The sequence below is a fragment of the Aythya fuligula genome, chromosome 5 (genome assembly GCF_009819795.1).
Source record: "Aythya fuligula isolate bAytFul2 chromosome 5, bAytFul2.pri, whole genome shotgun sequence".
In the NCBI taxonomy this organism is placed as follows: domain Eukaryota; kingdom Metazoa; phylum Chordata; class Aves; order Anseriformes; family Anatidae; genus Aythya; species Aythya fuligula.
In genome coordinates, this window is record NC_045563.1 from 27,542,904 (window position 1) to 27,568,123 (window position 25,220).

A 25,220-nucleotide genomic window follows, 5' to 3' on the forward strand; every position below is an offset into this window, starting at 1 on the left:
TAGTGCAGTGCTTTGTATACCAGGGATTTGGAGAAAGAAGAAGAAAGAATAACGTTAGCCCATCTAGCTCCTCCTTCATAGGGTCAATTCAGAATTTTTCCATCCCAGCAGTTTAGTCTTAAAAGTCCTGTGCACCGGATCTAGTACCACATCCTTATGGAATTAGGTGCAGGGTACAAAGCACTGGCAGAAAGTTTAGGCTGGTGTCTAGCCTGTTTCCTTTTTTCATTTCCTTCTCTTTCTCCAGGTTTTATGCTTCTCCTTGGTATTCAGTATTTCTTCTCTTTTTTTTTTTTTTTTTTTTTTTTTTTTTGGGGGTGGGGGGGGGTGTTGCTTTTGCAGGTGTTTGCTTTCTCTGTAGTAGCAGCTGTCTGGAGCTTAGTCCTTCCAGTGTTTCGGCTTGTTCTAGTCTTTCGGGTAATGTGTCCTCGATGTGCTGCCTTTGAGGAGTGGCAGTGCAGACACTGTAAAGGTCGCTGTGATCCTGTGGCTCTGTGACACGCTGCTGTTACAACTGTAGGTGTATTGTCACGTCTTCTTTTTTCTTAAAATGTAAAAGGGAAAATGTCTGTGGTGCTGCAGCTGTTTTTTACAAAATGATTCATCAAATAACCCAGGTTCTCTGTGTGCCTTTAATTTGTAACGCCTCTATTGCTTCTGGCACTCTGCTGCCTCTGACATTATTCCTAAGTTATTACTGAACATCACACACATGAAATACCTTGTCTCTGTGTCATACGTGCTGTTCTCCAAGATGACACCTATTCCAGCTGAAGAAAGAGCATATGTACATGACTGCGCTTTCTTACAGAGACACAAAATAGAACTAACTCTATTAACTAAACTCTCCCACCTTATCGTAGGGGTGTATGATAAAAATGCAATGATGTGGAATTAATCTTAAAGCTTGGATAGGCCTCTCTGAGGACAGGCTATCTTAATGCCAAGGCAATTGGATGTGATGATTTATTGCTAGGAAGAGTGAAGTGCTGATTTTTTGCTGAGAGTCTTGTGGGCAGATGTCCCTATCACAAAAGCTGCTGAGTGCTTTTCTGAAGAGGATGCTGTTTTGCGACAAGAGAGACCTGTGTTATGAGCCCTGCTTTTCCTTAGATGTCTGATCTTAAGCAAGTCACTTGGCTTCTATGAACTTGTTCCATGTGTTCTGGTCACATCTGTGTATTAGAGGTTCTGATTAATTTATGTGCTGGGACAATTGCTTGAAATATCTATGAATGGCCTCAGTGTAGTAGGTCCACATCTTGCTTGGAACATATGGATACCTTTACATTTTTAATAGTTGTTCTTCAGAAATAACCTTTGTCTTTCTATACTTCAATTTTCCTATATGTGAAATGGAATTTAGAATACTTTCTTTTTAAAACCATAGAATAATTTATTTTGGAACAAACCTCTGGAGATTTCTAGCCTAAACTCTGCTGAAATCCATGTTTCCTTCAGTGCTGTGCCTGGCTGTGTTTTGAATACCTTCAAGGATGGTGATTCCGCAACCTTTCTGAGGTTCCTGCTTCCACTGTTTGATAACCCTCAAAGTGAAAAATGTTCCTTTCCAGAGAGTTGGAATTTCCCTTTCTGCAGCTATGATCAATGCCTCTTGTCACTCCAAGGGCATATTGCTGGCTCATTTTCAAGTTGTTGTCCAGCGTGTCCTTTTCTGAAGAGTTGCTCCCTACCCAGCTGGTCCCTAGCCTGTACTGATGTGTGGAGTTATTCCTCTCCAGATGTAAGACTTTGCATTTATAGTTGTACATTAAACATTTCTTATAAGCCCTTTTCTCTGTCTTGTAAAGGTTTCTCTGACTGGTAGTTCTGTCTGTCCTTTCATCAGCCTTTCTCCCCAATTTAATGTCATTTGCTGACTTGATGAGGGTCTATTTTGTCCTATCATCCAGGTCCAGCTTTGATGAAACGTTTACTGTGACAGCTGTGTCATGTGAATTAATACAGAATCACAGAATGGTTGAGGTTGGAGGGGACTTCTGGAGGTCATCTAGTCCAACCTCCCTGATCAGGCAGGGTCACCTAGAGAATGTTGCACATTCAGGCAGATTTTGATCATCTCCAGAGAAGGAGACTCCACAGCCTCTCTGAGCAACCTGTTCCAGTGCTCGGTCACCCTCACAGTAAAGAAGTTTTTCTTTATATTCAGATGGCATTGGCATTTTTCAGTTTGTGCCCATTGCTTCTTAACCTATCACTGAGCATCACTGAAAAGAGTCTGGCCCCATCGTCTCGGCACCCTCCCTTAAGATACTTATACGCATTGATAAGATCTCCTCTCAGCCTTCTCTTCTCCAGGCTAGACAGGCCCAGCTCTCTCAGCCTTTCCTCATGAGAGAGACGTTCCTGTCCCCTTATCTTCGTTGCCTTCAGCTGGACTCTCTCCAGGAGCTTTGTGTCTCTTGTACTGCGGAGCCCAGAACTGGACACTGTATTCCAGGTGTAGCCTCACCAGGGCTGAGCAGAGGAGAAAATCACCTACTTCAAATATTCTTTTGCTTACTTTTCCTGTCCAGTCCTGGTACCATCAGATTCCTATATGTTCTCAGTACTTCTTTGCTTTGCTGGATGAATACCATTGAATAATGCTCAATTTTTACATGTTACTGTTCAGCCATTGCATTGCTAAGCTTGTGATGTTATGTTACAAGGTGGTGTACAGACACATGCTGATCCAGTCACTATACGGAAACACTTATGGCTTGGGGTTAAAGAGGACAGGGAGCTGTGTAAGAATCACTGTCTCTGTTAGGAGTGTATTGGGGCAGGGAAGAATCTTTTATTTTCTTCCACTGAGCCTTAAACCTCACTCAATTATTGGAAGAAATGAACTAGACTGAGGCTGTAACTGAAAGCATTGATTGATGTCTCCTTATCCTCCTCTTTTAGGTACTATATCAGTGAACAGCAGACGCACCCCATTCACCGCTAGTGGGGAGAGCGAGATCCTAGATCTGGAAGGCGACATGTACCTGGGTGGGCTGCCAGAGAACCGGGCAGGGCTCATCCTTCCCACCGAGCTCTGGACAGCAATGCTGAACTATGGCTACGTCGGCTGTATCCGAGACTTGTTCATCGACGGACGAAGCAAGAACATCCGGCAGCTGGCAGAGGCGCAGAACGCAGCAGGAGTGAAGTCCTCCTGCTCCCGCCTGAGCACCAAGCAGTGCGACAGCTACCCCTGTAAGAATAATGCGGTCTGCAAGGATGGCTGGAACCGCTTCATCTGTGACTGCACTGGCACTGGCTATTGGGGTAGAACCTGTGAGCGAGGTAAGTTGAGTTTTCTGACCTCAGTTATGCGGAGCTGAAGTTGCGCAGGAGTACTAGAACAAAATCCAATGGTTCCATGATACTTTCTCCTGCCGATGTTGGTCTTTCTGGTGCTGAATTCTGGTCCTCACACTAAGAAAGCTCTCATCTCAGATAGTTTCTTTCCAGTCTTTTCCCACTTTCATTTCACGAGCTTACCTTCTTCATCCGCCACTTCACTCCCTAACTCTGAAGTCATTTTCTTCAGATTCTAGGATCACTTCAGCTGAGTACAGTTTTCCTCCTAAGGCAGACAATCCTGCTGCATGTGACAAGTTTCAGGCATATTACTGGAAACATTATCAAGTTTAAATTTGAATTATTGTGATATTTCTTGCACGAAACAGATGATGAACCCCAGTTCTGTCTAGTCTTCCTCTTTTTTACATGGTAGGATTTCCTTGATGGCTGTTTATAGGTGAAATTATGAAATTACCTAATGGGATTGTGTTAACAGCAACATGTCTCCAAGTTCACCTCTGAAAGCAGATCTGTAGAAGATGGTGGGAGAGTCTCTGCCCCTTATCATTATGTTACTGTAAAGACATCTGATTGGAGATGTGAGGCAAGAGTATTGCTGGTACAGGCAGGCAAATGTATGTGTTCTAGACCACACGGAAATGAATTCAGTAATGTAAGATGTCTGAGCTATACTCTTGAACACCAGGTGGTTCCATTAATAGTTGTCCTTAGTGTACTGGTGACACCCTTTGAATGAGCAGTTAAAAAAATGCAGTGCTAAGATCACTTAAAAAATAAAATACTTCCTATAGAGTGTTTTCTGGTATTGAAACCAAGTTTTTTGTGAATAGTTGCTCATTAACACTTCTTTCTGACTAAGCTGCCCTTACAGTACACCCAAGAAATAACTATAAACTATCAGCCCTATTAATCTTAGGGCTTTCAACACATTCTTTCTATTACCTTTTTGGCACCATGGCATAATGGTTATAGCATGTGTCTCAGAGTTGGAAGTTTGGATATTTTTAAGCCTCTGCCATAAATATGTAAGAAGCTGCTTTTCCACTCAGTGTTCCCCTCTATGCCTTTTTTACCTTAGATCACAGTACTGTATGACCCAAGAGAAACACTGTGGGAATTAGGCACTATGCACAAAATGTGAGGCAGATGTGAGATTTTGTAATTCATTTGCTCTCCAGACGATTTTCTTTGCAGGAATTTTTTATTGATGACTAGAATTCTTTCGACAGACTGGGTAGGGTTTTTAGGCTTTACTGCAAAATATGTGTGATCATTCATAAGGCTTCTCACAGCCAGCAATTTGCAGCATGCTGCCCTAAGCAGCAATTGCAGTTAATTGCCAGTGGTCCTTAAAACAGCTGAAGCGTCAACACTGCCATCCGTGCTGTGGGGACATGGGTGAAAACGTCATGTCATGAGATTCATGTGCATTGGCTGTGCCAATGTCAGCTCAGCAGTTCTCTCTTACTGACTACATTGGATTAGAGGATTCTGGAAGACGTAAGAGGTTTTTCTTAACCACAGACTTGTGAATCGTATTGGCCTGACTCTGTAGCCAGTGACAAGTGAGCTTCCCATTCTTGATCATAATTCTGTAATGCTTCTCTGCTGCCCAGCCACAATCAGTGTGTCAATCTCGGGAATCATGTGAGAAGAGCCTTTTGGAACCACTATAAACATTGCAGCCTTTGGACAGGTTTCCAAAAAGTCAAAGATCAAGGGAAAGGTGGTGTGGCTGTGCGCAGGGTTGGAAAAGAAGATGTGGGATGAGTGCTGGATTTGCAAGTAGCATGAACTCAATTAAAGTAGTATTCTGATCTCTTTCTTTATATGACTGATAAGTACTCTAAGATTAAAAACAAGTAGAGACCTGGCAAAGAGGACTTGTGCTAAATACCTAAGTTCCCTGTGCAGTCAGAGGAATGAGGTAGTTGCTTCTCAGGAGAAATCCAAAGCACTTGTGTGATCTGCTTGCCTCCTTTTGTTGATTTGCCTTGTCTCCTTTCATGGGTTATGTTGAGATCCTGGTCTGATATTCACTACTGCTGCACTCCAGAAGGTGCTAGGAAGGAACTGACAGCACCAAACTGCCAAGGCTCCCAGATTGACAAAAGAGATGATGTCTTGTTGGGGTGGAGAAAAGAGGCTGACAGACAGGACATGATCCCACCTCTAAATGATGCTTTGAGTCCCTTGTAGTCTACTCTTCCTAGTCTGTGAATGCTCATATTAGAGTTCTCCATTCCTGCTAAATGCCTGCTATCTTTTCTCCCATGAACAACTTCCTTCTTCCACCGTTGCCCAGATGTCCTCTTGTGAGGACTCTTGGCCTTCCCAGTAACAGTATGTCCTCGAGTGGTGCTGTGCCTGCATCTGAGAAGGTTATGATCTCCTTGCCTCACCCTGCCCATCAAGCTCTGATGTGCTCCTGTTACACCTGGTTAAAGTATGCATGGTGGAGAGGAAGATTTAGTCATGCGAGAGACTCCTAAAATGACAGGTGTTTGGGGGGGGGTTGTCAGAAATAAAAGGCAGACACAGAGAATTGGATGTGATCAAAGTTATTATGACTGCAAGTATATATTGCACTTAGTTTGCTAGGCCTTGGGTTGTGAAGAGTCAGGCATTAGAAAAAAAAAAAGTTTGGAGCTGTACTCTTCATGGTATTTAGTCATTCTTGCATCCTCGGGTTTTAGAAGGAATAGGAATATCAGAGAACAGTGCAGTGAAGTCTCTATTCTAGAACACCTTGTTCCATCAGGTCTGCCGTATTGCTAGTTGGTTTGAATAAAGGAATCAGACATGGGGTAAACTTTGTGAGAGATGACAGAAAGGATCCTCAAATGCAATGGGTAGCACGTTTCCTCCTGTTGTTTGTGAAATACCTTCTCATATTGAACCCAGCAGGAATTAGGGTGCGTTGCAAGTCTGTCCACAGAAAGGGCTGGAGGGCTGATAGAGACAGGGAGGAGAACAGGAAGATGTGGAGTGGTTAAGCTGCCATGAGGGTTCTTTAGTGGTTTAAGGTACTTAATGTCTTCTGTGCTCTTTAGTTTCTAATTTGTTAGTACTCGACATCAGCCATGGCATCAGGTCACAGCAGCCCCCTGTTAATTGCACTAAATGGAAGTACTCGAGGTGGAATTTGAGGTCTGGCTCATGGAGTGCAATGTGTTTCCTTGCTGTAATAATAGAGTACCTCCTCACAACCCACAGATATTTTTTTTCTGAAAAGAACCCCAAGGCTCTGGCATTAAACAAGAAGGAGGAGATGAATGTGTGTTGTATTCACATAGCTATTTCCTGTAGCTGCAGGGAAGATGCCATGAGCTCCAAAGGGTGATTGGGATCTGTTCTGCTGATCCTGAAAGCTCTCTGCAATGTTTTCCTTCCACCTGAACTTAGCAGAAGCCAAAAGCCCATGAACAAGGTCATATAGAAAAAGAGTACTGAAAATCAGATAGCGTTAGGCCAGTGAAAATTCAATGTTGTTCATCACTCACTTCCTAATGCTTTCTCCTACTTAATTGCCTCGGTTGGACTGCCTTTTATTATGAGGAGTATACTAATACGATACTGCGAGTTGATATGAGACTGCCAGTCATTTAAGACTGAAATAAAGGGCACTGAAGTTGAGATTTTAAGCCTTTCAAGTTAACTGCTCAGAACTGGCATACCTGGAGTCCTTTCTAGGTAAGAATGAAGAATCTTGTTCCAACTCTTTTCATTTGCTGAACTGCACCCAGTGTTTATTGCAGCAGACAAAGATATTCCATTCCAGTTCTCCCCAGGGCTGGAACCAGTGTCCTTTCCTGTTTGGGTTTGCTCACAGATGGGCGATTAAATCCTGAGCAAACCAGGCTTTCTCTGTGTTTTGCATCACACTGTTTGTGAACAGCAATGTACCTGCTGTTGGCAATGCTGATGTTGAGCATAGGGCTACACATTCAGTTTTATTATCTGCCTAGTACCTTTATGGCAATGTTTGCTAAGAACAGTTTAATGACAACAAACATCTGCCCATTATGTATGCAATAAACTGGGATGCTGTAAAATTACTGGTAATAAGAAATGCTACAAAATCATTTACTACATGGTTTAAGTGCTGCATCCGTTGATGTCTCAAGCACAGGTAGCAGCATAGATTTCATTTTTGTTTTAGTGAAGATATTTGATGATGATTACATATTTGAAGGTTTGTTTTAAAAAAAAAACAAAGCACTCAAATATGTTGATGCTTTTTAGACAGTCCAGTCCTTCCAAGTCTACAGAGTTATGCTGTGTAACTGCAGAGAATTTATTTTCTTATAGGACTGATGGTTCCCAGGGGTGCTGGACGTGTCAGGAGAAAAGCCTTTGTTGCAGCGTTTTAATGCTTTTAATCCCAGCTGGATCTCAAATATTCAAAGACTTCAGGAAAGTCAAAATATCAGAATAATATTTATGATTTCATGAGATAAAATCAAAGATCTTAGAGATCAGAAGGTCTATTCTGCAACTCATTTTTCATTAACTTACTAGTGCCAGGTAGGTCCCTGTTGTACAATTTGCCAGAATGTCTCCAAACAGCAGAAAAATAGATTCCATCTGAAATTGGAAAAAGTTCAAGTAATCCCTTCACACCCATTTGCATTTTCACCTTACTAATTTCATAGTAAAGTCTCTATTCAATATGACCTGAGGCATGTTAGCTTTGTTAAGGGCATTTGTGTGAGAAGTTCATTTTCTCACTTACCATCAATCTGTTTGTAATACATGGCTGTTTCCCTCAGTGGCTGGTCCAAGCAACTACTACTGTGGCATACGCTGTCCACAGTTCTTCTCAAGAAATGCTGGCCTATTTTTTTCTTTTTTGGACTTACCTTCTATCTCTCCATAATGACTGGCTGTTTCAGGGTAAGAGATTACTGTTTGGTGTTCTAACTGCTGTTTTTTTCCCAACTATATTAAGCTCAGGCCTTTATGTAAACTCAGCTTCTACCTAAAGATTTTGTAGTCTCCATCTTTGCTTCCTTTTCTTGCCTTCCATGGGGTAAGTTCTATTCTAACATCTCAACAGCTCCCACAGATGCATGAGATGTTGCTCTAGAGCCAGTAAGGACATCACAGCCAAGGTGGGCCTTGTAAAGGAAGAGAAGCAATGTGAAGGAACTATTTCAGTCTTCCAGTTGTGTGATGTCATATTGTGAGCCTTTGCACTCCACTTTGACTATATATCACCAGGACGAGTGATGGCCTTGTAATGCCTTTGTGATATCCTCGGTACAGAAGAGCGTGCAGTTAATTCTGCGGTCAGGGTGATTACATCTTTTTCGGAAAAGATTGTTTCATGGTCTTCAGGCTGTTGAACTTGAACCTTGAAGAGTCTTATTGACGTGACAGTATCTAACAGCATCTGCTGAGCAGTTGGGAAATCTGAGACCGTATAAAAATCAACTGATTCTCTCTCCTATATTTTACAATTATACGGTTATGAATTTTTATCTTGCCTTTGTCTTCATCTCATCTCCATCATTGTATGCTCTTGATATTTAAGGACACGTCTGCCTTCCTTGCTGCATGTGAATTTGTTAGTATGCCAGGTGCTCTTTATTTCATCTTAATATGTTAATTGATGCTACAGAAAAATAATTTCTGCTGTCTTTCTCTAAACTATGTTTCTGGCTGTATATTGCTGAGTGTAGCTATTGCAGGCTCCTCCTATTGAAGAAATATAATCATCCAAAACTATTAGATTTTGTGCCACTGTCAGCTCCTATAAAGGGCACTTGAACAACAAAACAGATGTTACATGGGTGGATCAGTAAGAACATTTAGTTAATGCTTTTTAGCTTGTTATACTTTTGCTAGTATAGGCCTCTTCTACAGGACTAATACTGTAGTGGCATATTTGTTTATCTGTTGTTTTATAAATGGCAGCTCAGACCAATGGCTTCTTAATACCATCCACAAATTACACCACATCTGTAATTCAAGGCACGATGCTGCTTAAATAACTCTCACGTTAAAGGAGAGGTTATCATAGCAGGTGTGTTTTGCTTGAATCAGACTGTATGAAGTGAACATAACTTAGGAAATCTTGGACCATCTGGAGTGATAAGTCACCATGCAGAAAGGAAATACTATTTCACCTTCTCATCCTAACTCTCCCAGGTAGTCATACGTCGTACGTGTCAGATGCATGTTCCAGAATGGGCTTGCTTGTTTCGAGTATGCACCACATCTGCTGTTACCTGTCAGGTAGCTGGAGATAAACTGATGACATCTTCTGGAAGAGTTGCTTCAGACCGTGTGGTATCTTTGAGTCTTCTGTTGCTCAGTGCCTGGTCTCAGTCCCTGTGGCTTTATAACCCCTTTGCTTTTCATACCCTTGCATCAGATCAGTTTGTGTTTCTGCTGAGACTACCAGTTGTCCCTACAAGTAATGGCATTTCTTGATGGAAGTGGCCAGGATGAAGTACATTCATTTGTCATGAAAAATTATTTCCAGTATTTAAACTGACTGTATAGGCCTTGGAGATGTTATCTGTGAAATTAGCTTTCTCTCTCTCTCTCTGCTTTGCCCAGTGGAAGCCTTCAAGCTGAAAGGCAGACATTGGCACAGCACTCTCATTTTCTTTCTCATTTCTTCTTTATTCATCTCAGAAGGAGAGGAAGGACTTGGAATTCATGATGCTCCTTTAATTGACTCTATCTCTGTGTGGAGATAGGCAGTCACCCCTTGGACACTGATTGATTGGATTAGGCTAGTATGTGATATGGAAAGGATATTCATCACCGCAAGCATGGAAAGGTCGTATTTGGTAGTGTATATTGGCTCAGTCAGATCTGCTTGGTTTCTTTGCCTTTCCTCATATGCAGTTAATCAACAGAACAGGTCACAGGGTGGTTCTGGTCAATCCCTCTCTAGGTATACCAGAGTTCAAGGTATGACAGTCCTGAGCTAAACCACTCTCACTCACTGTTCTAAAGGGCCTAAGAATACACAAAGGAAAGATGATTTTCACTGCCTTTATTTGCTTCCTTACCAGCATCCTCATTTTTTTTTTGGTACACAGTCAAGAGCAAGAAGGTTAAAATTAGGAGGTAAGGTAAGGTGCAGAAGAGGGAATCTGTCCTGATAAATGAAATCTCAATTTGAGTTTGAGAGCTACTTTGTGATGATTGCACATGGTAAGTAGGTAAAACCCAAAACATAGGACATATCCATCACATTAGTGCAGAAGTCATCTCACCGAACAGACAAGGAAGTGGTGATAATATACAAGAAGAGCAGCTTGATACTAAGTCCTGTTAGTTTCATGATGCTTCCATTCTTTATGGCCTGCAGGTACTTACTTGTAAAGTTCTGCCTGGAAGGCAAAGTCTTCTTGTGGTCAGCCTAGACCCCTCTGGGTACGGGTTTCCTTCCATCCTAATCTTGTGTTCCTTTGTGCAACTTAACGTTTTTTTCTATTCCTGAACAAGGAAGAATCGTAATCCTTTATGTTGCAGTATTGCTAAAGGGAGCAGAAGGACAGGACTGGTTGGAGGGGACTACCCTTGGAAGTTGTATCAAAGGAGCAGAGTTTAGGATTCAAATGGAGTCATGTGGAATTGGACTTTTAAGTCTGGCTACCCCCAATACCCACAGGCCCCATTTCAAACTGCTGAGAAAAGAAAAATACTGTATTTTAAATAGTGAATTTTTATCTGGTACCTTTCATTAAGTGAGTAAAAATGGAAAATGAGAATTCAGCCCTCAGCTGAAAAGCATGTTAGATTGACAGCTTGGGGAGTCCTATGCTTGTGCGCAGAATGAGAAATATATGCAGAGTAGCTATCCTTTATAGGCCTCATTCCTCTCTTAGAGGAGTATTTGCGTTAAAGATTAGAAGGTAGGTCAGTCTTTCCGACCTGCTGGGTCTTTGGTAGAGCTGCAAAGTAGAGTAGTGAAAGGAAGAACTCTTCTATAGCTCTGATTTCCCCTCTGTTGCTTGTGTGACTGCAAGAGGAAAGCTGAAGGCAGAGCCTTAAGGTACCTTTGTGCACCCAGCCCAGGGAGCAGAGCAAGGCGTGCTGTGCTGCACTAGAATGGAAAGGAGCTTGTGCTGCATGTCTCACCTGCCACGTTAGGACAAGGTTTACCCCTGAAACAGTGACTGGCAAAAGGTGTACTTGCCAAATAGTGGAAAAAATGCAGGAATACAGAAAACATCTCAAGTATTTGATAACTTAAAAAAACCAAACAAACAAAAAAAAAACACACAAAAAAACCAAACAACAGAACACACAATCTCTGGCATGAATCTTTGTGACTGAAGAGAAAAATGAGGTGAATGTGAAGACTCTCCTGATACAAAGCAATCTCACAAAACTGTAGAGTTCTTGCACTAACCTCAGTGTAGGAGATCTGGTTTCTAGGTGTGGAAGGCTTCCAATTAAGTTTCTGGTTAGGGACACAACCAAGTTTTCACTATTTCATTACCAACTCCAAAGTGATGTTCTGTTCTGTTGTGGTTTGTCTTTTTGATGTAAGCCCCCGAAGTCACTGCTGCTCCGTTTTCTGTGGTCAGCCCTCTTGTCCAATCTGTGCAAATCTCCTTTATTCTGCATTTGCATATGTTTGTTCTATTCTCTCTGTGGACTGACCAGTGCATAGTTTTAGCTTTTCCCTTTCTGTCAAGCGTTTCTAGAGGATGATTTAGCACTGCAGCCAAGGTAATTGCTGTGTTTTTGGTAAGTGCAGCTGTTCTTGTTGAACACAGTGTACTGAGGATGTGGCTAAAGGCACAGGTAATATGTGGCAGTCTACTTTGCAGGAGTCCTGGTGTGATGCAGGGAGAACCTCTGTGATGTGGAGGAGCTGGCATCAGCCACCTTGGTGAATGGGGTGGAGACTGTCCAGGATTGAGCAGGGAGATTCCAGACTGTCACCCTCCTCATTTCTGAAGGAGCATCACAATTCTGTGTGTAGGCTGGGTATCTTTTTCTTGCGTCGTTTTATAGCCTGCCTCCCTTTCAGGTTAAGGGGATTAGAGTAAAGGGAAATAGAAATATTTTATCGTGCTGTATTTTAAATGGCTCACGTGGGTTTTGCTTTTATTTTTTATTTTTACTTAAAGTCAAAGGTACTTGGGTTGCTTAAGACAAAAACAAGCAAAAAAAAAAAAAAAAAAAAAGAACACCACAAACAGCCATGTCAAAGAGTAGTGGATCCAGCAGACAGAAGTACTTGTGTCCAAATAAAAAAGGCAGAAAAGTGTAGGCTGGAATTGGTATTGACTGTGCAGCATGCACAGTGCTAATGGACCTGCAGAAGAAACAAGAACATTCCAGCCATAAAATGAAAACCTGGTCCACTGTGAATACAGATGAGAGTAGGAAAGGCACTGCTTTTATGGGGCTCTTTTTTCACACATGGCCTCTTGAGCTAACCTGCTTATAAAGTCAGAGTGACACAATGTAGATTAGCAATCAGTGTCCTCGTTTAGTCATTTCTCCCCAGGTTGATATACAGTGCTGTGATTTCTTTTTTCTTTTGTCTTTTCCTGCTGTCTGGTGACTATTTGCTAAACCAATCTATTGTCTTTTAGACCGTTTTATTCGGAGAGAAACCATAAAAGTTAAAAGTTGATTGTTTATCCTTTTTTGTGTGTGTATTGCTGATAGTTCATTCCTTGGTCTGCACCACCAGCAAGACTTCAGCTGGTAAGTTTTCCAGAAGGAGCTCTGAAACAGCCACCACATCCCTTCTGCTGTGAGTGAGCTCTTCCCAAGCACCCCATCACTCAGGTTAAGGAGGTGTGCTGGCCCGGGGGCTGCAGAGATCTATCAAATAGATGTTCCCCATCAAAGCACTGACCAATAAAACCCTGTTAAAGCTGTGTGACACCCGTAAGTCTCTTCTCCCATGTGGATCACTTGCGAGGGAATAATCCACTAGGCACAGAAGAGATGTTGCGTGCCAGGAGCTGGAGCTCAGCATCTGTTTGGGCACCTGCAAGTGGCTCTATGTTAATTTTTTTTTTTTTTTCCTGCTTAACCACTGTTCCTGGATTACACACTTGAGCAAGTCCTTGATTAAGGCTAGTGTTATAACAGCGTATAAGCGGAGTGTTCTCAAAAAGAGATAGGTATCATTGCCATTTTACATTTTGGGAAACTGAGACACAGACAATAAAGGTACTTACTCAAGATTACAAAAGTAATTAGCCACAGACTCAGGCTGAGGGGGTTGAATTTACTTCATTGGGACTTAAATGTCTGAATCTAAGATATCAGATAATTTAGTCATTAGACTTCTAGGTCACTAAGCTACTTTTTCCACCTCGAGAAAGCTGTCTGAGGTCCCTAAAATAATACTTGCAGACCTCTACAGAAATGGTGATGTAGTCTCTGTTTATTTTATTAGCAGTTCCTAGAGATAAATACCTTTATACCGTGATAGGATGGAGATAATTCATATCAGAACCTGAGTTCCTTCATCTCCTCCTCATCTGTTTTCCCACTCAGAAGAGCACTGCTGAATCACTTAGGCCTTTCAGCCAAGCAGTAATGAAAAGCTGATTACTGTGCAGCTCCCCGTGGGCCAGCCTCTCTCTTATCCTGCATTGCACTAACTCAGCTGTCCTTTCCTGTGTGCCTGGCCGAAATCCAGGGGACTCAGGGACAGCTAATATGTGTAGGAAGTCATTAAAGACATGCTTATAAGACAAAACTTAAGTTGCACAAACTATAACTTAAGGAATAAATGAACTTCTGGGAAATGTTACATGACAGGGAGAGAAAAGACAGTGATTTCCCCAGGATGTGGGTAAAACTGCAACTGTGCTATTACATGTGAAGTCTTTCCAAAGCTGCCTCACAGGTGCTGTTCAGGAGGTGTGCCGCAGTACACCTGGCATGGAGAGCCCACCTCTACAGTGTGTGCAGTCCTGCTTGCTCTGCAGGACTGCTGCTCCCGTGGCAGTACCTGGAGGTGAGCTTTGTGAGCATGGGTGGTTGTGTCATGTGAATTCCATGTCGCTGCTGGGATAGTAAGTACATTTGGTCAAGGCTTCTTGCAAAACAAGCCTTGGCATATATGGGATGTAAGTAGTTCAGACCTTCACAAAGATGCCCAATATAGACACACGTTTTGATTCTCTTTCTGGCTTACCAGCACCATCAGACGAGTTACATTCTCCTGTGCTTTTTCTTCCACAGCTGCAAAAAGCAGATATTTGAGACTTTCCTAAGTCAAAGAAGGGTTGCAAGGGGAAAAAAATCACCAGTCATTAAGTGCTTCAGATGGGATGGGAAAAGCTGAACACCAGCAAAATGCTGATTTTAGTTAATCTTTGAATTTTGGTTTCATGGTTTTTCTCGAGCTTAATGCATCTCTTGGCATGGGAACAGGTAGAAAATCTGACCTAGTGATAGACATCTATTTTCGTGTTATCTAACTCATTATTGCTAGATGATGCATAGTATTTTACTTTGCTCATCAGTACAGATGTGTGCAGGTTTTGGTTTTGTGTATTAATAATTTGAGTTTATATCCCCAAAGGGACAATATTGCCCCGACCACCAGCATTTATTAAAAATCCTTAAAGGTCATAGAGATTTTCTTTTAAAACAGCAGTGGCTTCCTATCTTGTACTACTTTTCTATACCTTCAATGCTAATGCAATCCTTGTGTGTTTTTTCAGGCACAGTTCTGGTGTTTTTTTTGGAGGTATACAAACAACCTTTTGTAGATCAAATGTCGTAGCACTTGAGCCACTCGAGGGGAAAAACTTCCTAGTTGCTTTGGCATTGAAAAGGTAAAATTATTCATTGCCCTTTATGAAGCACTAAACAAACGATGAGATTTTGTATGGTGTGTCAATGATTGGCTGAATATATTTAACTCAGTAGTGATATGAGATTTACAGAGCACAGAAGAAGGGAGCCTTAAATACTTTTACCCATTGACCTTTGTCAGGATAATAATCTTGAATATCAACTGCTCACCAGCCCTAATGAAGTGCTGTTGGACACTTAGCTTACAGGCACGCTAGTGAGAATTATTCGTAGTTTTGCTGGTAGAAATGTATCTTCAAGAAATGTGAGTATAAAAAGTATATTCCCCTAACAAGCTTCTGCTTCCTATTAAAGAAAAAGAAAGGGTAAGGAGTCTCCTGTCAAGTACCTTAGACTAAGATCCACCAGTGTGAAGGAAACGTGAAGGAAAAAAAAAAAGTTGAAATATAGTCAGGAGACCAAAGGGAGGAATTACGGAGAAAGATTAGAAGAGTTCAGTGTGTATTACTTGGTTAAATGATAACCTGAGGGGAGCGTGATTTAATCCACATCGATGGGAGGACTGCCTTCCTCCAGTAAGGGACTTATTTAAGAAAGCTCATAGGAACTGTGGAATACTGGCTTAAATTAAAAAAGGAAAGTATCATAGTAAACACTTTGTTAATAAGCTTTATATATATTTTTTGTTTTACTTTGCTATAACAGAAACCCCAGGGAAAGGATGGAAATTACATCAGTTAAACACTGGAAATGAAAGTGGCTACAAGATCACAGTATGGCCAGGTTGCTATATTCCATAACGTAATGTGGTTTGTAGCATGGAAGGAAGGGAAGGGAGCTGAATGATCTGTCTGGCTCTTCTATTTCTAGCTTGGATGTTTTTTTGAAATGTATTCCTCTGAATAATGAAAACTTGGAAACGTCTTCCAACTTCAAAAGACTTTTTTCCTTTCTAAATACCACTAATAACTTGATATGCTTTCCCAATTAGTGAGAAAGTGAATAAATGTATAAAATATGGAAGACACGGATTCCCAAAGTATAGTTTGTCTGATGCTTAATGAAATTACTTATTATAACTCATTCTGAATTAGGAAGGGTAGAATAATTTATTATGTATAAAAAAAAAAAAAAAAAAAAAAACACAAAACAACAACAACAAAAAAAACCTTTTGATACCTCAGTTTCTTTGCTATATCATATTAAAGAATTGTGGAACAAATTCTACTATTGGGCAAATTGGAAACAGTAGTATGTAACATGTTACGCTGTCAGGAGAAAAGGAAGCTATTAAGGAAGGTTTTTTTTCTTTCCAAATACAGAGTAAGAAGCAGCTATTAGCAGAAAAACTCAAACCCCCATTAGAAGAGGTACGCAGAGTGGTATGAGGAAGGGAAACATGGGGAAGCGTAGCATACCCAGGGTCTGTGAGTAAAGTGCTGGTAAAGGAGAGCCTGATGTAAGGGTCATTCTCTGTGGGCAGTGTCTGAGCAGGAGCAGGTGAGGTTGGTGCTGCTCACTGTGTGGCAGACAGAGGATGGAGGCTTCTCTGACTGCCCAGTTGCCCTCCCAGAGATTGCTCATCAGGAAGAGAAAAAGGGGGAGGACGGGATGTGGGAGAGTACTTTGGGAAGCTCTAAGGGCTGTAGTCTGCCATTTACTTCACTTGCATTACAGTCTGGCTCTGTCATGTGCTTTGTTTGATCTTGAACAAAACATTTGAGTTCTGATGCATAAAAACAATAAATTCTTAAAAGTCAGAGCTGACCTGTGTAGAGTTTAGGGGACAATCTCTTGGAGTAAAATCCCCTTAAAATAAGTTACATGTCTACAGAACAAAAAGTTCATTAAAGATGAGAATGATGCTCACAACAGCCACTGCACTGCCAGTGCCTGGGGGAGAGCAGGGACAGGATGTAGGCATTGTGTGTCAGGTAGAGGCTGCGCACAGGTCCTCTCTCACAGATGCAGTTTTGCTCTCACTGCAGCCTTGAATTTGATGCCCACACAAATATGAAATTTACACTCTGAAGCCTATTTCAAGATTTACAGCTGCAGTCTGTTGAGGCACTTCAGTAGTTGCTCAGTTTTTACATCCGCTTCTTTCCAATAAACTAAAAGTTATTTTGGTGCTGGATAGTAAACTGCTTGCAATTCTGTGTCTTGATCTGTCCATGCATCCAATTGCTCCCAGGATGTCCTCTGCTTTGTCCAAGGGTTTTGCAAGTGACTGTGCACCTATATCCTGTATCCTTTGTCTTGGCAACCTTGTACCTCCTGGTGGATGTGCTAGTGCCATGTTTGAGAGGTGTTAAATCTTGGGACCTTCTCAGACTGGTCTTTTATATATATATATGTATATATGTATTTCACATGTATATATATTTATATATATGTATGATTGATATGTTTCTGTTGAGCTGTGTCAGGACTGAGCAAGAAAAGCGCTATGATTTCCTCTTCCAGATGCGGGTGGAATTGGAGTTATGGCAGTCCTGCAGCAATCCCTGCTGGCTTTGGTGCGTTTGTTGGAGCACAGCTGTGCCCAGCAGCTGGTCTGGAATCAGGGAACTGGGAAATTTGCACAGTTAGCAGATATAAATAGAGAATCTGTAACTATGAAAGATGCTTAACTCTGCAGTAAATAAGTCCTAGTCCAAATAAAAGGCTAATTGAAATCTTAAAAAACCGTCTTGTGCCTCAGTTCCTCCCCTTTTGATTCTCTCTTTATCTGCAGAATTTGAAAGAGAAACAGGTGTTATATCTATAGAGTCTTACCATCTATGTTTCAAGTGATGTCAAGAGCTGTCCTTTTTCCCTTACAGATTTTGATATTTTTTTTAGGGTTTTGAATTATTTTCCAGTTTCCAAGGGAACTATCGACCTCCTCATTATTTTGAGTTCAGCTTGATATTCTGACAATTTTTCAGTGCCTGTCTGATGAAGACTGGGACAAGGAGGGGTTCGGTAGCTCTTGGAGCATCCTAAAGGTGTGGAAGAGCGGCATGGTGCTGGTGGAACAGTTCAGAGCATCGGGCTGTGCTCCTGCACTACCGAGGTTTTGCAGTGTGACACTGGAGGAGCTTGGCTCCTATTTCTCTCTTCACTTCTGCTGTGAAAGAAAGCTGGTTCAAAAAGCATTCTCGAGGGTACCTGAATGCTTTCAAATTGTGCTGGAGATTTCATATAACGGGAATTGTGGGCAGGAAGCCCATCCCATTAGTAGACCTACCCTTTTCCCTGGTTTGTCACAGAGTATTTCAGCTGCTTATTTTAGAAAAAAGGATGTTCTCTGTGGTGTGATCTTTAGCTTTTCCAGGTGCAAATGAGGAAAAGATTTTCTTGAATTGATACCCACTCATCCCACACCAGTGCAGGTAGCAACTTGGTTCCCTGCCTGGCGAGCAGCTGGCAGGGCAGAGAGGCTGTGCAGGAGGACCACTGGGATGAGCTTCATGTCTCTGCCTCCTTCTTCACCCCATGAGGAGAGAGTGCTGCCCTAACTCCCTTGGAAGACAGGCAGTGAGAGCTTCCCAGCACTACTGGCAGAAGTGAGGAGTCGTTCTCAGCCTCCTTCACCCTCTGATGGCCTCAGGCAGCGCCGCCTCCCCGCTGCCCCTCAGCATCCCAGCAAGGGCTGCAGCCCCGGGCCCACAGCCTCCTGCCCCATCGCTCTGCTCGGCATGTTAAAGTCCTATGGGCACCCCCAGGGGGAAAAACTTTACACTCCGTGATTTCAAATGGACGTGAAATATTTCCTGAAGCGCGTTGTTGTGTGAATGCACCTACATGCACCCGGCCTTGTCACCCCTCAGGGATCCATCCCAGCCCTGCAGCCCCTGCACAGGTGCTTGGGGGGAGGCCTGCAGCAGGCATGCTGTGCCCTGCAAATACCGTGTGCTGTCTGGCACATGGGGGAGCCTGGGGTAGGAGCTAGATAGAAGTGGTTCTTGTGCACAGGAAGCTGCATGTCTGCTCCTGTGGCTGGAGAGCTTAACACCCCTTTTCTCTATACATATAGGGATTGATGGATCATGCATTAAGCCGTGAGTCTTTCAACTCTTGAATGACTCTGTTAGTTTAAGGTGATAGCAAGTTGGGAAGAGAATTGTACGAAGGAAGCATGCTTTTCTGTATGGATTCTAGGTGCTCCTCTTCCATCATGTCCCTGACAACTTTCCCTGGCCCTTACGTTCACATTTAAAAGGCGAGTAAGTAAATTGAGCTGTGTTTGGTGATAGTACAGCAAGGCTCTGACAGTCTGTCAGCAGTGGATTCCACATGTATCTCTGCCTGATCTGTTTTGATTTCTAATTTGCATATTGAATATTATTTTGTATATCAAATATGCAATATATTGTTTTTATTTTTGTAATGATTTTTAAAGCAAGTACCTGAAAATAGTTTTTTAAAGAGAGATAAATTATAATCTTTCCTACTTTCAGACCTACTTGTTGAATTGGTCTTAAGAGTCCTGATATGAGTGTGTTTAGCTATTAAGCCAGATCCAGTGTTATTAGGGGCTCAGTGCAAACACAGCAAGGAGGTCCTACTAAATATTGCCTCAGGAATGGAGGGAGGGGAATACTGACCCATTTGGACTAAGTTCTAGTGCGTAACAAGGCTATAAATCATGCCCATACATGAGTCACTGAGGAGAGGGATTTGGGAACTGTACTGCCACATCCTGGGGAAAATGGTAAGGGGCTGAAAGGAGAATGCTTTGGTTGTGGCATGAATGAAATGTCCAGAAAATTGGTATCAGTAACAGTGGGGTAATTTATCTGGTTTAGCTCAGTAGCATTTCTGCACTCTTCCAGTGCTAGTAGCTTTCATTAGAAATTAAGACATTATCTGTCCTCAAAAAAAAACCAAGATTGAACTTTGGCTTTAGTATATTCTTCGTCTGTGGTATAAAACCTAGACTCAAATCTGTCAGTTTGAGAAAATAATCACATACCTGATGAAGATACATTTTGTCACTTCAAACATACATGTTTGCTTCACCAGTAGCCAGTGCTGTAGGAAGCAGCATATAATTAAATGTTGCTGAAGAAAAAAAAAAAAAGTCTATCCACATAGAAGACATACATGTAGATCAAAGCAGCATCGGTGTCTTTTTGTGCTGGCTACTAATCCTGGTTCCGAGTTACAGTTTCACCATTAGGTGGCAGTTGCACCTACTCTTGGATTTTCTCAGTGTGCTAAACTGAGGAATTGCCTCTTTTCCTTCCAAACTCGAGGAAATCTTAACTCCCTCTGGATTCCACACCATGGGCACCTCTGTGAAAATCAGCAGCGTAATGCTGGGTGGTATAGTGTAGCTTCTTGCTGTCAGAACCCAAGAAATACGGAAATCAATATTTCATCTTAAATAAATAATGCAATTTAGTAATTAAAGGAATGACCTGTGATGCTGTGGAAGTTTAGAACTGTGTGAACCCATCAGTTACATGATATTATGGGGACTCTCTTCAATATTTGAATCCTTACCTCTGCCCTTTTATAACTTCTTTTGAGAAATGTGCACACTCCCAAGTTCCTGACAGAGGGAAAATCAGTTCGTAATTCTCCTTTCTTGGTTTGAGTAACTTGTCCAGCTGCAAAGTCCCTTCTCCTTATTTCAATCTTAATAAACATCTGGGCTTCCTCTGTAGCTGGTAAGTGTAGGAGTAGAATCTGCAAACATTTAATTTTGAAGTCTTCTGCTAGAGCTGAGGGTAGCTAGACTTCGAAACAAATCCATCTCTGAGGTGCTATTTCAAAGAGCATATCATAAAGACCTTGTTTTAAAGCTAGGCAAAGAGGTCAAAAGCAATGGCTGCAATCCCAATGCTTTGAAATAAAAAAAAAAAAATGTTACTGCACCCTGGGAATGTTTAGACTGATCCTTTAAACTTTTTTGAGTTGAACTCTCAATGAATATTACATGCAGTTCTTTTTGTGAACTTAGGGCTCAGAATTGAGAGACTGCTTTTTCCTCAGCATCAGTTTAAGAGTACTCCCATTGCATCCAAGATGCTAAGGACTGAACAAGACTCAAAGCTGTTCTGTGCCTCAAAGTACAATATGTCCAAGCCACAGCTAAGCCACATGACTGAGAAGCTATGGGAAAGGTTTGCGTTTTGTAGGATTTTCATAGCAGAACAGCACCTGCTGGTGCACAGCAAAGATCTCACTCTGCCTGGTTACTAGTACCGTCGATCAAACCCCACGGCTGTCACATTCCTAGTTGCTCAGAACTTGACTTTCCACGTGAAAAAAATGAGAGCTTTGCTCCACTTCATTTTGGCATGTTTATCTCTTGTGTTCCTCCCTTCATGGAATTTAGTCCAGCTGACACCAGAGGAGTGTTTATGTAGTGCTCAGAGCAAGTGATAAGCTCTGGAAGGGCAAGTGGCTGCAGGTGTAGCCATGTGCCTCCCAGGAGGAAGGGTGTAATGTGACTAGATGCAGCTCTTGTTGCTGTAATTGCATGCAGAATGTTGTTCTTACATGGTAAAATTGCTGTTATGGCAAACTCAGCCCCTTAACTCCCATCCAAGGTAATGATATTGCGTGTTTGGCAGCACTGTGCAAATCCTATTCTGTTGTTTTCCAGAGTTGGTTGGAAATTGGAAGAAGAGATTTGAAAAATATTACGAGGTTTGATTTCTGTTTAACAGAAAGGAATTTTCTGACATAATGGTTTTTATCTTGTGCAAGTTGCTGGCCAATTTTGCTGTTCTGTGGATAGGCTCCAAATAACAGCTGTGGGCTCCCTGCACCGCTCTGTCTGTCCTCACCATGGAGCTTTCTCTGCCTGGTGTCTCTTGCGTTGGGTTTTGTGACTCCTTCGAAGTGCGGGTAGGTGTGGGTGGGTGTAAGTGAAGCAGCTCGGGTCTGCCCGTTTGCCTGAGCAATCCCTGACCACTGCTCCCCGCAGCTGAAGGCTGTCTCTCCAGAGCCACAGCCCAGCTTTCCCATTCCTTTCCTGGGGTGCAGAAACAGGAGGGGGCGTAGACCTCAGAAAGCCCAAAAGAAGGGTTTAGATATCACTAGAGCAACAAGCTGTTGAAAAGTGAAAGTAGTAAAATAAAGCTGCTTGCTGCAAGATCACTTTTCGCCTTCGGATGTTGTAATTATTTTTTTCTTCAGTTTTCATCGGTAATGTTTAATGTTTTTTATCACTATAGAAAAAATGATGTTTAAGACAGTAGAAAATGTCTGAGTTTGTCTCCCTGCCCCCTTTTCAGCCTTGTATAATGAGGAAGATAAAAATTTTCATTTCTCAAGTAAACACAATTTGCTGGTAGGGCCGGTTCTAGTCAGGCTATCTCAGACCCTGGAAAAACGTCATGATGGATTTGCCACAGCCTTTATACAAGGTTAATCTGATAGCCACGCTCTCATCTGCTTTTGCCATGCTTTGTTAAATTGTGTTGGGCTCTGTTCGTATAATCTCACTTTCTCTGATACCTCTTTAGAGGTTTGGCCAAGTAATCCGAGCGAAAGCATTTCAGGTCTCCAGTCCTCCAGACATGCACGTGACTGTCTGTACATCCCCCAAACTTACCTTGCCTTCTATCTTTCAGTGTTCGTGTTCTGATTCATTCCTTGCTACCTTGTTACAGAGTTTAGTCTTACTAGGTAACTACTTCATATCAACAACAGTTAATTGCTATAGCAGAATTGTGCATCTAATTACCTTTGTGGGTAATTTCCAGTAAATAGATAGTGATTAGCTGTCCTGACCTTCCCTGTGATCCCACTCAGCTAAATGGGAGTTTTTTTGCAATTTACTTTCCTAGTTCTCTATCTCCTGCACATAAGAGTTTAGGAGACATTTTAGGTGAAGACAAACTGTTCTTTCCATCCTACACAGTGGCTGTCAGTGGCTATTTTTTATTATTATTTAAAAAAAAAAAATATATATATTTTTATTAGGATCAAGGATCTATTCTTATAGATTGAACTTCCCATCTACCACTGAAATTAGCAAACATGTCACGATCAGTAGCTTTGTTCTTACACCACTTGTCTAAGGTATTTTTGAACTCTGATCTTTAGGAGCAAGTATATGTTGTTTGAATTCACTGCACCTCCCTTGGGATGAGGATATTGACCATATTGTCCCTACTACTGCTCTTCTGAACAGTGAGAGAGTTAGTGCAGATGGGGTGGGAGACCTAGTTCTTCCTTTAGTCAGGCATTAGAATGAGTTGTCCAGGGAAGTGTTGGAGTCACTGTCCCTGGGGGTGTTTAAGGAATGGTTGGACCTGGTGCTTCAGGACAGGGTTTAGTGGGTGACATTGGTGGTAATGGGATGGTTGGACCAGATGATCTTGGAGGTCTTTTCCAACCTTTATGATTCTATTATTCTTGCTAATAGCTTGTGTGATGGTTAGGTTTAGCATGTAGAGAAGTTGTTCAAGAACCTAGAGAACCTCAGAATACCATGGTAAATGAAGCAGTGTCATGCAGGAGGTGCTGACTGATAAGCAAATGATGAATTTTTGGTTTGAGTCAAATTACAGGTCTGTGGCAACCCTTTTCCCTGATGGGCTGCATTTAATCTGGCATAATTTGATGTAATGGGTCAGAAATATTGTAACAAAATACATCACATCTGGTTAGCTGCTAGCAATCTGGAGAGTAAATGTCCCTTTGGACTCTATTACAGTGCACAGAAGTGCGCTAGACAAGATAAACAATGGGTACTTCAGCATCAAAACTCTCTTAAACTAAGAAAACTCTGAGTAAAAGAGAAGAACACAGGATGTGGGCACATTTCCAAAGCTTGTCTGTAAGTGGATGCAAATGTCTTGATATGGAGGGGATTTTTGACTCGTTTGCTATTTCAGAGAGGAGCAGGAGAGATCCAAGCATTTCAGCAAAAGTCCAAGACGGTAATTTGAGAATCTTGTGGGAACAACTGTACTGTATGATTCCCTAGTCTGACTCCATTTCAGTCACCATACCTGGTGATTTCTACATTTGGTGTTGGTTTGAGTCCAAGTAGCATCAGGCCTCAGGAACTATCTCAGTGTACTGACAGTAACAGCTAGAGCAGATTCAGCTTTACTTGACTGTGGTGGCAGGCTGGTGCTTATGGAGCATGACGCTCTTCATTGTGTTCTCACAGCTGCCCTGAACTTAGAAGTGAGTAAAACGGGCAGCACAGTGGTGAAGATGAGAGTTTTAGGGTCACAGCTACTGTTGTAATTTACACATTGAAAGTCCTTTTTGACTACAGGATCTCAAAGAACTTGCAGACACTGACTAAACCTTCACGGCTTCCCAAAGAAGTAGAATTTACCATCTTTCACGATCATTGGAGGCTCCAGGAGCTCAGATGAGAACGATATTAATGGAAAACTCTTCTCCATGAATAGAAATACTAGAGTTTTGGACAGAGGGCTTGGGCTGGCTGTTGTTCTATGTAGTCCCATCCATTGAATGCTAGTCCATACACTTAGAAGACCCTGCACTACGTCCTTGGGCATTCAAGATTGTACTCAGTTGAATAAATACATGAATTTGCATAACATAGCCAGGGTTTTTTGGATTATGAATGGTTAACATTGACTTGACCAAGAAATAGTGATTTTGTAAGAGAAAATTCACTTGGTCATGTTTGGAGTAAGGGATCACATTCCTCGTACTGTCTAAACAAGGAAATTCTGGGTAGTTCAGGTTATCGGTAGCACAGAAGCACCATACATGCATATGTCAATTCTTTTTATCTTTTTTTTTTTTTTTAATCTAAAATTCTTATTATTTAAACATATTTGTTTACAGGTACCAGAGTCATACAGTGGAATGCAGTCTGCAGGACAATCATATTTTTAAAAAAACAGTGCCTATTTCTTACTTGGAAGTAAAACTCAATTCCTTTGATCTGCTGGTGAAATTTACATGCTTGAACATGTATCTCTTGTTTTGGTCCTTATGATCTTGGCAATATTAACTGCCATCCTGTGCCAGCTACTAGTTTCTGCTTCTATTTTCCTCTTTATCATGGTTGAGGTAATTGGCCAGTGGTTGTAATTAGCTGGGTGAGCAGCCCTGGCTATTGCATCTCTGCTGATGACTTCATTAGGAATGAGAACGGACAGAGCCTGTGGGACCCCTGGAAATTAGTGTCATTATTTCTGCGC

At 41.8% G+C, this 25,220-nt stretch overlaps 1 protein-coding gene across 13 annotated transcripts in view; it reads left to right on the plus strand.

The window, feature by feature from the left end:
* NRXN3 (neurexin 3) overlaps positions 1–25,220 on the plus strand; it is a 978,580-nt gene that overhangs the window by 297,093 nt on the left and 656,267 nt on the right. For all 13 annotated transcript variants that reach the window (XM_032188606.1, XM_032188602.1, XM_032188603.1 and 10 more), the window contains exon 9: positions 2,911–3,294. In XM_032188606.1, coding sequence (XP_032044497.1) covers positions 2,911–3,294 — 384 coding nt within the window. The remainder of the gene's footprint in view (positions 1–2,910; positions 3,295–25,220) is intronic.